A 15,399-nucleotide genomic window follows, 5' to 3' on the forward strand; every position below is an offset into this window, starting at 1 on the left:
TGTGATGGGTGATGTGATGGGTGATGTGTAGTGGGGGGTGTGTGATGGGTGATGTGATGGGTGATGTGAAGTGGGGGTGTGTGATGGGTGATGTGGAGCGGGGGGTGTGTGATGGGTGATGTGATGGAGGATGTGGAGTGGGGGGTGTGTGATGGGTGATGTGATGGGTGATGTGTAGTGGGGGGTGTGTGATGGGTGATGTGATGGAGGATGTGGAGTGAGGGGTGTGTGATGTGATGTAGGATGTGTAGTGGGGGGTGTGTGATGGGTGATGTGATGGGTGATGTGAAGTGGGGGGGGGGGGTGTGATGTGATGGAGGATGTGGAGTGGGGGGTGTGTGATGTGTAGTGGGGGGTGTGTGATGAGTGATGTGATGTAGGATGTGGAGTGGGGGGTGTATGATGTGATGGAGGATGTGTAGTAGGGGGTGTGTGATGGGTGATGTGATGTAGGATGTGTAGTGGGGGGTGTGTGATGGGTGATGTGATGGAGGATGTGTAGTGGGGGGTGTGTGATGGGTGATGTGATGGGTGATGTGTAGTGGGGGGTGTGTGATGGGTGATGTGATGGGTGATGTGTAGTGGGGGGTGTGTGATGGGTGATGTGAGGAGTGATGTGTGGCGGGGGGTGTATGATGGGTGATGTGATGGGTGATGTGTAGTGGGGGGTGTCTGATGGGTGATGTGATGTAGGATGTGTAGTGGGGGGTGTCTGATGGGTGATGTGATGGAGGATGTGTAGTGGGGGGTGTGTGATGGGTGATGTGATGGAGGATGTGTAGTGGGGGGTGTGTGATGGGTGATGTGATGGAAGATTTGTAGTGGGGGGTGTGTGATGGCTGATGTGATGGGTGATGTGTAGTGGGGGGTGTGTGATGGGTGATGTGATGGGTGATGTGTAGTGGGGGGTGTGTGATGGGTGATGTGATGGGTGATGTGTAGTGGGGGGTGTGTGATGGGTGATGTGATGGGTGATGTGTAGTGGGGGGTGTGTGATGGGTGATGTGATGTAGGATGTGTAGTGGGGGGTGTGTGATGGGTGATGTGATGGGTGATGTGTAGTGGGGGGTGTCTGATGGGTGATGTGATGGGTGATGTGTAGCGGGGGGTGTCTGATGGGTGATGTGATGGAGGATGTGTAGTGGGGGGTGTCTGATGGGTGATGTGATGTAGGATGTGTAGTGGGGGGTGTCTGATGGGTGATGTGATGGAGGATGTGGAGCGGGGGGTGTCTGATGGGTGATGTGATGTAGGATGTGTAGTGGGGGGTGTCTGATGGGTGATGTGATGTAGGATGTGTAGTGGGGGGTGTGTGATGGGTAATGTGATGGAGGATGTGGAGCGGGGGGTGTGTGATGGGTGATGTGATGGATGTTGCCTCGTGTCCACCGGTCCGGGTTGAGCTGTAATTGAAAAGTAACGACTCCTGCTCATCACGGACAGCACCGCCCCCGGCCGTCCCCCCCACCCCTCTCACCCCCCCCCCACCCACTCTGCTCCCCCTCCCTGCTCATTCCGCCACCCACCCCCTCCCTCTCTCTGCTCCTTTCCCTTCCTCTGCATGTCGCTCTCTCCCTCCCCCCCCTCCTCTGGCTTCTCCACCACACCGCCGCGCCCTCTCTTTGCCACTCTCTCTCCCTCTCCCTGATCCCCTCCCTGATCCTCTCCCTCCTGCTGTCTGTTGTTGCCCCCCCCACCCCTCTAACCCCCCCTCCCCTCACTCCCTCCCTCACGCCCTCCCCCCTACCCTCACTCCCTCCCTCCCTCACTGCCTCCCTCCTACCCTCACTCCCCCCTATCCTGACTCCTTCCCCCCTACCCTCACTCCCTCCCTCCCTCCCACTACTCTCCCTCCCCCTACCCTCACTCACTCCCTCCCCGCCACCCTCACTCCCTCCCTCCCTCCCACTACTCTCCCTCCCCCTACCCTCACTCACTCCCTCCCCGCCACCCCTCACTCTCTCCCCCGTGCCCTCACTCCCTCCCTACCCTCACTCCCTCCCCCTCCCCCAACCCTCCCTCCCCCCTACCCTTACTCCCCCTCACCCTCCCTCCCTCCCCAACCCTCCCTCCCCCCTACCCTTACTCCCCCTCACCCTCCCTCCCTCCCCCAACCCTCCCTCTCGCCTACCCTTACTCCCCCCAACCCTCACTCCCTCCCCCCCCACTCTCCACTCCCTCCCCCCTACCCTCCCTCCCTCCCAGGTCTCATTTCTCCAGTTCGATTTGAAGCCGCGTGGATGGAGGCGAGCGTGCGAGTGTAAAGGATAACTACACATAGATAACCACACGGGAGATAACCACACAGGACATAATTTATAATAAATTGCATTTTATGGCGCTTTGCTTAAACGCCCCAGCAACTCAAAGCGTCTTCGCTTCTCATCTCAAACACGCGAAGGGCACCCCCGTTCCCCAGTGGCAGCTGTCCCTGTGCGGCACAAGGTGACTCGGCAGTTGGCCTACAATCGGGCATTATTCTGCCAGGAGGGGACGATGTTGCTGCTGCCGCAGCTGCTGCTGTTGCTGTGTCACCCCTTTCATAATTTGCGGTGTAATTCTTCAAAAATTGGACCATGACGTCCAGACACAATGGCATGCTCCTGTAAATGACGTCAAGGGAATGCGGATATTTTTTTTTACGGTTAACACGCTCGCAAGATTAACCAGGACGCCCTGACGGATTCGAACCACGAACCTCATCAACAAGCGGTGCACGCGCTACCGCTGGGAAATGTCACTCCACAACCCGTCATACCCCTCCTCCTTCCCGTGTCTCCCTCCTCCACCTCCTCCTCCCCGTGCCTCCCTCCTTCACCTCCTCCCCGTGTCTCCCTCCTTCACCTCCTCCCCGTGTCTCCACCTCCTCCTCCCCGTGTCTCCCTCCTCCTCCTCCTCTCTTTCCCGTGCCTCCCTCCTACTCGCATTCCCACCACTCACGTGGCGTCTGCCTTCTCGCTCCTCTTCCTCCGCTCTGTCTGGGCCATCACCTCCACGGCTACTCCGCAGCCCCCGGGCCTAGAACGTCGCCTCTGTGGCCCCGCTCGGTGCGACCCCCCCCGAGGCGCGGCGGCGCACGCCTGCAGTCCCGCGTTTTCAGCGGCAAGGGTTGGTGGATCGCATTGGGATCGGCGAAATTCCAGAGCCATGAGTGCATCTCAAGAGCTCACGAGCCTGTCTGTGTGGACCCCAGAGCGGGGTTCTTCAGTGAGAGATCCGCAGGCCACTGGCGGGCCCTGGTGGCCTTTAGTGGGGACCCCCTGACGTGCCGCCCAACCCCGACAAGACACACAGAGTGACAACACCCCCCCCCCCATCATCTTCTTGATTCTTTCGGTAAAGTCACGTAGAAGGAAGATAATAAAATAATAAAAATAAAACATAATAAAATAATACAAAATCTGCGTGTTACCACGAATTGTATTATTTTATTATGTTTTATTTTTATTATTTTATTATCTCCCTTCTACGTGACTTTACCGAAATAACCAAGAAGATGAATCCCTGCAGTCACGAAAGCTTTAAATCGAAACCCCTCATCATCTTCGCCATCATTATAGTCCCGCTTTCAAACCCCCTCAATGGTTTCAAATGTGCGGCGGCCATCACACTGATGATGTCTTATCGGCGAAAGTGGGCTTCCTCATTTGAAAATTGGTGAAGAACGCTTTGGTGGAGCGTTACCCACTCGTGCGTGTGGCCTTTCGCTGAGCACTCTGGTTTCTTCCGACATTGCTCCATCGAGAGTAATTGGTCAAACACACACAATGTATGGCACCTCTCTAAAAGGGAGTCGCGAGTTAGGTGTGTTCCTGGCCACGTGGAGTCATCATCATCATCGTCATCATTCGGGACACGTGGCCACGTGGCCACATGTCCCGAATGATATCTACATAAAATTATATTATAAACACACTATTCTATTAATACAGCACCATATTTTAACACTAAAGCAGTTACTGACTCGCAACAACTTGCAATCATAAGTGACAGAGTTAATTTCGGGTAAAATCAATGAAAATGGGGTATGCCGATAGCATAAAATGAGATGTGATATAGCAAATCTGAGATCAGATTTGGAATTAGCACCCTGAAATTAGTCTAAAACAGCTGCAAAAGTCCAGGCGAGAAATAAAATGTTTTTTTGTTGTTGTTGACCAGTGTAATCGATTCAAAATCCGGCGTCCACCCCCCAACCTTGGTTGCATGCAACTCGACTCGCTCCCTGCATGTGGAGTGTCTCTGTGACCGGTCGCTGCTCCCTGCCTGTGGAGAGGCAGTCGACTTCTGAAGCGCCGATCTGGCTCGGAGATGAGAGGCCGTGACATTCCTGAACCTGCCGTTTGAGTCCACCGAGTCGCGCAACTATTCGCTCGGGTTGGGGACAAAGCAGTTCCTGGCGATTAAAGTTGCGCTGCCGATTGCTCGCCCAGGCGTGGGGCATTACTTCGGAATCGATGCATTTATAAAAAAAAACATTTCTACCGGTGATTATATTGGATCTGATGAGAGATCGGACGATACAAGACCAACGGGACCGGTGTAAACCGGCCACAATGATCCGTCGACTTCTGAATCGATTCGTGACAATCTAATTCTGGGGGGGCGGGGGGGGGAGAGGGAGAATGTGGTGGTGTGGTCGTGGTGGTGTGGTGGTGTTGGGGGAAGGAGGGAGCACGTGGTCGTGGGTGGAGGTAGGTGGTGGGATGGGCGAGAGAGAGGAGGAGGTGGTGGTGGTGTTGGGAAGGGGGTTAGCACGGTAGGCTACGTACGGTGCGAAAGAAGTTCAACTTACATACGGGGGGGGGGGGTAGGGGGAGCGGGTGTGAGTCGCTAGGGGCACGGCAGACACGTGCAGAGAGAGCAGACCCGGCTCGGGCTTGGTTCTGGCTCAAGCGAGAGCCGGCTCTCAGCACGCTCCTCACTTGAGCCGGCTCGAGGCCGCTCCTCACTTGAGCCGGCTCGAGGCCGCTCCTCACTTGAGCCGGCTCGAATCTGCTCCTCACTTGAGCCGGCTCGAGGCCGCTCCTCACTTGAGCCGGCTCTCAGCACGCTCCCAGCCACGCCGAGGATTTCCTTTGAGCCGAGCCATTGGCTGAGCCGCTCACTGCGCGCGTCTTTGGCAGCAGCTGAGCGGCTCGAGGCCGAGACTCAGAATCGGGCCCCAGCAGACAGCAGCAGCGGGGGGGGGGGGGACGCGAAGTGAGGGCCAAGGGATGAGCGGGGGGGTGGGGAGGGGGTGGAGCTGCCCCGCCCCTCAGATGGCGATGTGCTTCATAATGGCCGCGCCCCCCACGACTCGACGATTTGATTAAAGTCGGAGCAAGCGGCTTAGTGAGCGGCGCGCTCCCCCGTCTCTCTCCCTCTCCCCCGTGTCTCTCCCCCGTGTCTCTCTCCCTCCCTCTTGTCTCTCCCCGTGTCTCTCTCCCTCCTGTCTCTCCCCCGTGTCTCTCTCCTCCTCCCTCTCGTCTCTTTCCCTCTTGTCTCTCCCTCTTGTCTCTCCCCCGTATCTCTCTCCCTCCTGTCTCTCCCCCGTGTCTCCCCCCCGTCTCTCTCCCTCTTGTCTCTCCCCCGTGTCTCTCTTCCTCTTGTCTCTTCCCCGTGTCTCTCTCCCTCCTGTCTCTCCCCCGTGTCTCTCCCCCCTGTCTCTCCCTCTTGTCTCTCCCCCGTGTCTCTCTTCCTCTTGTCTCTCCCCCGTGTCTCTCCCCCGTGTCTCTCTCCCTCTCCCTCCTGTCTCTCTCCCTCTTGTCGCTCCCCCGTGTCTCTCTCCCTCTCCCTCCTGTCTCTCTCCCTCTTGTCTTTCCCCCGTGTCTCTCTCTCTCCCCCGTGTCTCTCTCCCTCTTGTCTCTCATTGTTTTCCCTGTCTTCATGGTCTATCGCTCCCTATTCATTCACTATCCGTGTATTTCCCCGCCTGTCTCCCCGTGTCCCAGGCTGTCTGTCTCCCTGTCTGTCTGTCTCCCTGTCTGTCTCCCTGTGTCCCTGTCTCCCTGTCTGTCTCCCTGTCTGTCTCCCTGCCCCCTCGTCTCTCTCCCCTCTCCTTGCAAGTCGTTGTTGAGGCTGCGGCTCCCCCGTCTCCCCAAACCCCGCGCCCCCCACGTCTCTCCCCTGCCTCTCCCTGCCCCTCGCTCTCCCTCATCTCTCCCCGTCGACCTCCCCCCCCTCTCTCCCCGCTCTCTGTCTCCCCGTCTCCTTTGTATCTCCCTGTCACTCCGTGTCTCTCAGTGTCTCCGTCTCCCCATCTCCCTCCCCCTCGAGTGAATAGGAGATGGGGAGGGGGGGGTGATTCTGGCGGCAGACCAACACCTCGTGGCGCCGTGTCAGCCTTAATAGGTGCTCGCTAACAGCACTTGCCCCAACACTCTGGTGAAGGCTATATGGTGCATCTTTGTCTTTGTATGTGTGTGTGCTGTGGAGATGTACCGACGACGAGATCAGCTGGTGCAGAGGAGTGATTCTGATGGTGATGATGGAAGCTTGGGACAGGTCTTTATCCAGCAGTGGATAGACCATGGCTTGATGGTGATGATGGAAGCCTGGGGCAGGTGTTTATCCAGCAGTGGATAGACCATGGCTTGATGCTGATGGTGATAATGGAAGCCTGGGGCAGGTCTTTATCCAGCAGTGGATAGACCATGGCTTGCTGCTGATGGTGATGATGGAAGCCTGGGGCAGGTCTTTATCCAGCAGTGGGTAGACCATGGCTTGATGCTGATGGTGATGATGGAAGCCTGGGGCAGGTCTTTATCCAGCAGTGGGTAGACCATGGCTTGATGGTGATGGTGATGATGGAAGCCTGGGGCAGGTCTTTATCCGGCAGTGGACAGACCATGGCTTGATGATGATGGTGATGATGGAAGCCTGGGGCAGGTCTTTATCCAGCAGTGGATAGACCATGGCTTGCTGCTGATGGTGATGATGGAAGCCTGGGGCAGGTCTTTATCCAGCAGTGGATAGACCATGGCTTGATGCTGATGGTGATGATGGAAGCCTGGGGCAGGTCTTTATCCAGCAGTGGGTAGACCATGGCTTGATGGTGATGGTGATGATGGAAGCCTGGGGCAGGTCTTTATCCGGCAGTGGACAGACCATGGCTTGATGATGATGGTGATGATGGAAGCCTGGGGCAGGTCTTTATCCAGCAGTGGATAGACCATGGCTTGCTGCTGATGGTGATGATGGAAGCCTGGGGCAGGTCTTTATCCAGCAGTGGATAGACCATGGCTTGATGCTGATGGTGATGATGGAAGCCTGGGGCAGGTCTTTATCCAGCAGTGGATAGACCATGGCTTGATGCTGATGGTGATGATGGAAGCCTGGGGCAGGTCTTTATCCAGCAGTGGATAGACCATGGCTTGATGCTGATGGTGATGATGGAAGCCTGGGGCAGGTCTTTATCCAGCAGTGGATAGACCATGGCTTGATGCTGATGGTGATGATGGAAGCCTGGGGCAGGTCTTTATCCAGCAGTGGATAGACCATGGCTTGATGCTGATGATGGAAGCCTGGGGCAGGTCTTTATCCAGCAGTGGATAGACCATGGCTTGATGCTGATGGTGATGATGGAAGCCTGGGGCAGGTTTTTATCCAGCAGTGGATAGACCATGACTTGATGCTGATGGTGATGATGGAAGCCTGGGGCAGGTCTTTATCCAGCAGTGGATAGACCATGGCTTGATGCTGATGGTGATGATGGAAGCCTGGGGCAGGTCTTTATCCAGCAGTGGATAGACCATGACTTGATGCTGATGGTGATGATGGAAGCCTGGGGCAGGTCTTTATCCAGCAGTGGATAGACCATGGCTTGATGCTGATGGGGGAGGCAGTGGTTGCAGGTGAAGGAGGGAGGGGAGGGGGCAGGTGATTTTTTTAAGGGGGAGGGAGCGCGTGCCGTTGAATTCGCTTAGGGGATCAGTGGGGGGGGGGGATAAAGGGGAGGGGCCGGACCAATTACCGCACGCGCTCGCCCAGACCCATCCGCGTGCGGTCACGTGCGTGAGCTACAGAGAGGGGGGCGGGCGGGCGGGCGGGCGGGGGAGGGGGCTGAGGGGGGAGGGGATGGGGGAGAGGGGACGCGTGCCCTGCGTGCAGAGCGGCGCATGGATGCGAGCGGAGAGTGCGTTTGTTGCGCACGCGCGTGTGTGTGTGCGTGTGTGTGTGTACTGTTGCGCATGTGGGGGAGACAAAGGCGGACGGGCGTGGTGCTGGCCACCAACCCCCTCGTGTACCATTCCGGTCTTCATAGGTGCTCGCTAACAGCACTTGCCCCTACAGTCTGTCAAGGCTCTACGGGGGATCTTTGTCTTTGTTGTGCATGTGCACCTAGCCTGGCACAAACGCTGCGGTGACAGCGTCACAGTCACTTGGGGGTAGATTGGCGGCTGTGGTTGTGGCGTGTGCATGTACGGTGTGCGTAATTGGGGAGCGGTGGCGCAGTGGTTAGCGCACTGCGCTCTACTAAACCGGCTAGGCGAGTTCGATTCCCGCTCGCAGCCCACATGAATAAGGAACATCTCAACCGCTGCTGGGCCTTCCCTAGATCGACTCAGCCTCAAAGGAGTGTCAGGTGCATTCATAAGCACTGGGGAGACAAAGGCGGCCGGGCGTTGTGTCTGTGTTGGCCACCCACCACCATTGTGTGCCGTGCCCCCCCCCCCTTAATAGGTGCTCGCAAACAGCACTTGCCCCAGCAATCTGTTGAAGGCTATACGGGGGATCTTGGTGTCGCCAAAGGAGGGCGATGGAACGACGCTCACAACAACGAGCGAAGCACCAGGTGGCTAAAGCGCATCGAGGTGGCAACAGTGGAGAGCACAGGTGGTGCATCTCAGTTAGACCTCCTGCACCTAGCCTGGCACATCAATCAACACGTAACACCTGGTCTGTCCCGTGACCTCCTGCACCTAGCCTGGCACATCAATCAACACGTAACACCTGGTTTATCCCGTGACCTCCTGCACCTAGCCTGGCACATCAAGTCAACACGCAACACCTGGTCTGTCCAGTGACCTCCTGCACCTAGCCTGGCACAGCAGTCAACACATAACACCTGGTCTGTCCAGTGACCTCCTGCACCTAGCCTGGCACAGCAGTCAACACATAACACCTGGTCTGTCCAGTGACCTCCTGCACCTAGCCTGGCACAGCAGTCAACACATAACACCTGGTCTGTCCAGTGACCTCCTGCACCTAGCCTGGCACAGCAGTCAACACGTAACACCTGGTTTGCCCCGTGACCTCCTGCACCTAGCCTGGCACAGCAGTCAACACATAACACCTGGTCTGTCCAGTGACCTCCTGCACCTAGCCTGGCACAGCAGTCAACACATAACACCCGGTCTGTCCAGTGACCTCCTGCACCTAGCCTGGCACAGCAGTCAACACATAACACCTGGTCTGTCCAGTGACCTCCTGCACCTAGCCTGGCACATCAGTCAACACATAACACCTGGTCTGTCCCGTGACCTGCACCAAGCCTGGCACAGCAGTCAACACAAAACACCTGGTCTGTCCCGTGACCTCCTGCCAGCAGCGAGCCTTCCACATTTGACATGCTCTCAAGGTGCACCTAGCCTGGCACACAGCCCGTGATGACGCCGTGTGTGTGTGTAGGGGGAGCGGTGTCTAAGTGGTTATTACACTGCGCTATTAATTGCACGGTGACCCAGATTCGATTCCCGTGCACGGCTACCATCAGTCGCAATCATCTCAACCCATCACGCGCCCTGGGATGGGTTGAGATAATGAGTAGCTGGTGCGGTGTGCAGTAAACATGAGCTCTGGGGAGACAAAGGCGGCCGGGCGTGGTTGTTGCCCACAACCATCTCATCGTCCACCGTATTGGCCTGAATGTGCTCCCAGCATTTTAAGGATATAGGGGGATATGTGTGTGTGTGTGTTTACTGTATATATGTATGTATATTCACACGCGTTGATAAAACAGTGTTTTATGTCCGTATGTGACGAGGTGCGTTGCTTGCTATTAAACATACACAAGACTTGCTATTAAACATACACAAGACTTGCTATTAAACATACACAAGACTTCAAGGAGGGACTCTGCCCCGCGTAGCGACGCCGCTGTGTGCGATGACAATTGCAGAGTGATTTGAAGGCAATGTGCCACGTTCAGCATTGAGATGTTTGACCATCACCAGTTGCCCGCACCCGTGAGTGCGTGTGGCTTCATCTGCTGCGGAGTTTGCAACGGCAGGATGCCTCGTTCAGAACACGGGCAGAGCCGTATACTCTCCACGCAGAGAAGCGCCCGAGTCGGGAGTCGAACCTGGGGAGGGGGGGGGCGTCGTTCTTGCAGCTATAGAGCCTCCACGCTGCCTCCCAAGTCTCGTGGTGTCGTCGTCAAATTCATAAAGTCGCCGAAATCAACCGAGTCATTCGCCCGCGTGCAATGTGCGACGTTGCAGCTTGTGTATTTATATACACGCATATACATATATTTATACATGGATATGTATACACATGCATGTATAGACATGTTTTTTTCGACACTTCACGTGGCCTCAACGTGCACATAGCCTGGCACAAGCGCCCTGGTGGCGTCACCGCCACGCAGTGACGAATGGCTGCTGTTGTGTGTTCATACAGACACGTGCCTCTTTGTGGTACTGTGTATGTGCGTAGATACACACACACACATGCACACCTGTATCACAAGTGTGCATATGTGGGTGTGTATATATGTGGGTGTGTGTATGGGTGTATATGTCATTGTGTTCATGTATGTTTGTATGTATGTAAACATCGCCACTAAGAGAGACAAAGGCGGCTAGGCGTCGGGCTGACTACCCACCCACCCCTTTGCGTGTCGTGCCGCCCTTGATATGTGCTCGCTAACAGCATGTGTTAAGGCTATACGGGGGATCTTTGTTTTTGTGTGTGTGTGTACACGCGCGCGCGTGTGTGTGCGCTTTCGTGCGCACTGCACTACGAACCCGGGTCGTCGATTCTCCCTCCCGACCAAGAACCATTGCAGCGAATATTTGAACCATTCCTGGGCCTCTCATGGGTCAACTTAGCCTCGGATTAGTTCCCCGTCAACATCAGCACTGGAGAGACAAAGGCGGCCCTGGAGTGGCTGCTGGCCACCCACCCCGTCGTGTGCCGTGCCAGCCTTAATAGGTGCTCGCTAACAGCACTTGCCCGAACACTCTGGTGAAGGCTGTACGGAGCGATCTTCGTCTTTGTGTGAAAAAGAGGGATGCGGTTATGATCTACTGAGGATCGATGTTTGGAGAGGTCGTGGGGATAGAGACACACGGGGACAAACAGAGACACGTGGAGACACGTGGAGACACATGGAGACACATGGAGACACTATCGACACGTGGAGACACTGTGGACACATGGAGACACTGTGGACACATGGAGACACTTTAGACAGAAGGCGCAACCGTGGAGACACCGTGGATACATCGTGGAGACACATGGAGACGGCGCTAATGAATGCGCGGAGAAGGGGGCAGTGGTGGCTGGAGAGGAGAGAGTTGGGGGGGGGGGAGAGCGTGGGAGAAAGAGAAGCATAAAGAGAGCTAAGAGGGAGAGTGCGCCCGGGCAGAAGCGGGGGGAGCGGGGGACACACGCAGTGAGAGACGGGGGGGGGGGCGAGAAACGGAGAGATAGGGGAGAGTCGGGGAAACACAGGGAGGAGAGCTACGGAGGAGAGAGATAAGGAGACATAAATATGGGGACAGAGAGAGAGAGCGTAGAGTAGAGAGAGACGGGAAGAGAGTCGGTGAGAGAGGCAGGGATATACATAGAGATCAGTGAGATGGAAGCTATGACATGAAGAGAGAGCGAGAGAGCGCGCGAGACGGAGAGATGCAGGGAGAGCGGGAGAGCAAATGCGGAACGCGTGAGAGAGCGGGGGCGGCTCAGACACCGCGGGGATCAGAGGCACCAAGGGGGGATCACAGGAGGAGGAAGGAGGAGAAAGGGGGGGGGGGGGCGCGAGGGGGGGGGTCACTCACTGTAGACCCCAGGACCGCTCATCTCAGCCAAGGCGATTCCCGTGAGGCACAGCAGTAGGGATGCGACTCCCATCGCTCTCTCTCTCGGCTCTCGCTCTCCCCGCGCGCGCTCTCTCCGTCTCTCTCCGTCTCTCTGTTGTCTCTCCGTCTCTCTCCGTCTCCCTGTTGTCTCTCGCTCTCCTGCGAGGGCGGCAGCAGGAGAAGCAGCAGGAGCGCTGGTGCAGCTCTCCCTTCCCGATGAGGAGGAGGAGGAGGGGGGGGGTACCACGTTGGAGGGGGGGGGCGCACAGGTGGAGGTGGGGCGCCGGGGTTTGGCTCTCAACACTCCACCGGTAACATCGCGCCCTCGTTTGCTCTCAGACAGCTGTGCCAATGAACAGCTGTTCTGTCGGGTAGCTGTTCCAACGTACTGCTGTCCTGCTGAGTAGCTGTTCCGATTAACAGCGGTTCTGCCGGGTAGCTGTTCCGATGAGCAGCTGCTCTGCCGGGTAGCTGTTCCGATTAACAGCTGTTCTGCCGGGTAGCTGTTCCGATTAACAGCTGTTCTGCCCGGTAGCTGTTCCGATTAACAGCTGTTCTGCCCGGTAGCTGTTCCGATTAACAGCTGTTCTGCCGGGTAGCTGTTCCGATTAATAGCTGTTCTGCCGGGTAGCTGTTCCGATGAGCAGCTGTTCTGCCGGGTAGCTGTTCCGATTAACAGCTGTTCTGCCGGGTCGCTGTTCCGATGAGCAGCTGTTTTGCCGGGTAGCTGTTCCGATTAACAGCTGTTCTGCCGGGTCGCTGTTCCGATGAGCAGCTGTTCTGCCGGGTAGCTGTTCCGATGAGCAGCTGTTCTGCCGGGTAGCTGTTCCAATTGATGGCTATTCGTCCTGATATCTGTTTGGCTGAATGGCTGTGACGATTGACGGCGGATGGTCAGCGTAGCTGTTGTGCTTGAGAGTCGTCGAACCGGACAGCTGTGCGGGACTTGAACACTCTTGGTATGGGCGGCTGTCTCGCTGGTCAGCTGTTGGGCAGGGTGGTTGTTGGGATGTACAGCTGGCCCCGGGCCGGGGGTGGCTGTTGTAGCCGGAGAGCTGTCGCAGCTACGGATGGCTTTGCGTTCCAGCGTTACTTCAATGGCTCCGTCTCCGGATGGCTGTAGGGAATGGCTGTAGGATGGCTGTCGTATCCCGGGATTCTCGCTCGTCTCGGGGTGATTATTTCTCTCCTTCCCGACGGACGCCGATGCGAGGCGCGGGGAACGCGAACGCGGGAGCCGGGGGGGGGGGGGGTCGCGGTGTCACCCCGCGGCGCGGGAGCCGCTGCTGCTACCGCTGCTGCTGCCGCTGCTGCTGCTTAATTGTGATGCTGCTTGCACATTACCGCATCTCCCGCACTCCCTCGCGCTCTCTCTCGCTCTCGCTCCCCGCTCTCTCGCCGATCTCTCGCCTATCTCTCCCCGAGCTCTGGCCGCGCTCTCTCCACGAACACGGACGGACGCGGTGATTAAACCGCGCAGCGTTCACTTAATCCCCTTGCTCCTCCCACTCCTCCTCGTCGTCGTCGTCTCGTCCTCCACCACCACCACCACCTCCTCCTCCTTCTTCCTGATCGTCGTCCGTGGAGGACGAGGCGCGATGATATCGATGGTTGCTCCTCGCAGCTCGACAACGATGTGGCGCGAGAGAGGAGGAGTCTCTTGTCCCCCCTCCTCCTCCTCCACCTCCTCCACCTCCTCCTCCACCTCCTCCTCCACGAGCTGTCGCGCGCTCAGAGACGCGCGCCGCTCGGCGGCATCGCCACCGCCGTCGCGACGACGCCGCCGCCGTTGGCAATTAATTAATTAATTGACGACCCGATTAATTGGCATTCGCGTCTCTCCTTAGAGCGCGCATCACGCTCGCCACGTCTCCCGATCCCGCGCGTCGCCCGCAATCCTCCTTCCCGTTCGCTATTCTCCGCGCGCGCTCTTTCTCCCTCGCCGTGAATGCCGCTGCTGCTGTTGCCTCTCTCTCCGCTCTCTCGCTTCGCTCTCTCGCTCCGCTCTCTCTCTCCGCTCTCTCTTCTCTCGCCGCGCTCTCTCGCGATGAGGACAGCGATTCGGTGCGCGTCGCGCCACCGTTCGCGACGCGGGAGCTCGGGCAGCCGTCGCCGTTTCGTGTCGCGATCTCCGCTTCTGCAGCGGCAGCAGCAGCAGCAGCCTCGAGCGAGCGGCGAGAGACGGAGATGTGGGGACCAGGGAGGGAGGGGAGGGAGACAGAGCGAGGGAGCTTGGGGGAGGGAGACAGAGCGAGGGAGGTTGGGGGAGGGAGGGAGATTGGGGGAGGGGGTAGAAGAGAAGAGGGCTGGGGGGAGGGAGGGAGGAGGGAGATGGAGGGAGGTGGGAGATGCGAAGTCTGTAAGGCACGGAGCGCGCCCGGCCAATCGGCACCGCACCCCTCTCCCCTTCCCTCCCACTCTCCCCCTCCCTCCGTCACGATCAAGATCAGGGCTACAACGATCACCCCCCACCCCCAGCTAATCTCACACAACCACCACCACCATCAACACCACCATGAACATCACAACCACCACCATCAACACCACCATGAACATCACAACCACCACCACCACCATAGCTACCAACACTTCCCCACTGCGCAGACGAACCCCTCACAACAGCAACCATACCTCTCTCCTCCCCACGCTCTCTCCCCTTCTCCTCTTACGCTTCCTCTTCGCTCTTCACGCTCTTCCCTCGCTCTCCATGCCCCCTCCCCTCTTTGCTCTCCACGCGCTCCCCTCTCTACCCTATCTTCCCACCCTCTCCCCTCTCTCTCCACACACTTGCCCCTCTCTCTCCCCTTTCTCTCCACACACTCTCTCCCTCTCTCCCTCTCTACTCCTTGTGCTCCCTCTGACCCCACGTTCTCCTCTCTCTCGTCTCTCTGCTGCCTTGTGAGGCGACAAAGCATCATCATCACGATCATCATCATCATCAGCAGCAATAACACACGCATGTGTCGCTTCATCACCATTCGTATCATCATCATTATCAACAGTCAGCATGAGCACCCTTTGCAGGACCAATATCATCATCATCAGCAGGACCAATATCATCATCAGCAGGACCAATATCATCATCAGCAGGACCAATATCATCATCAGCAGGACCAATATCATCATCAGCAGGACCAATATCATCATCAGCAGGACCAATATCATCATCAGCAGGACCAATATCATCATCAGCAAGACCAATATCATCATCAGCAAGACCAATATCATCATCAGCAAGACCAATATCATCATCAGCAGGACCAATATCATCAGCAAGACCAATATTATCAGCAGCAGGACCAATATCATCATCAGCAGGACTAATATCATCATCATCAGCAAGACCAACATCATCATCAGCAAGACCAACATCATCAGCAAGACCAATATC

General features: G+C 57.0%; 1 protein-coding gene across 1 annotated transcript in view; it reads right to left on the minus strand.

Annotated features, from left to right (window-relative positions):
* The window catches only part of LOC144723585 (MAM domain-containing glycosylphosphatidylinositol anchor protein 2-like), a 50,155-nt gene extending 36,544 nt beyond the window's left edge, over positions 1 to 13,611 (minus strand). Inside the window, exon 1 of the mRNA XM_078602437.1 lies at positions 11,988 to 13,611. Coding sequence (XP_078458563.1) covers positions 11,988 to 12,060 — 73 coding nt within the window. The 5' untranslated portion in view covers positions 12,061 to 13,611. The remainder of the gene's footprint in view (positions 1 to 11,987) is intronic.
* Between the last annotated feature and the right edge of the window lie 1,788 nt (positions 13,612 to 15,399).

Source organism: Lampetra planeri, chromosome 18, assembly GCF_965212315.1.
Source record: "Lampetra planeri chromosome 18, kcLamPlan1.2.h2, whole genome shotgun sequence".
In the NCBI taxonomy this organism is placed as follows: Eukaryota; Metazoa; Chordata; class Hyperoartia; order Petromyzontiformes; family Petromyzontidae; genus Lampetra; species Lampetra planeri.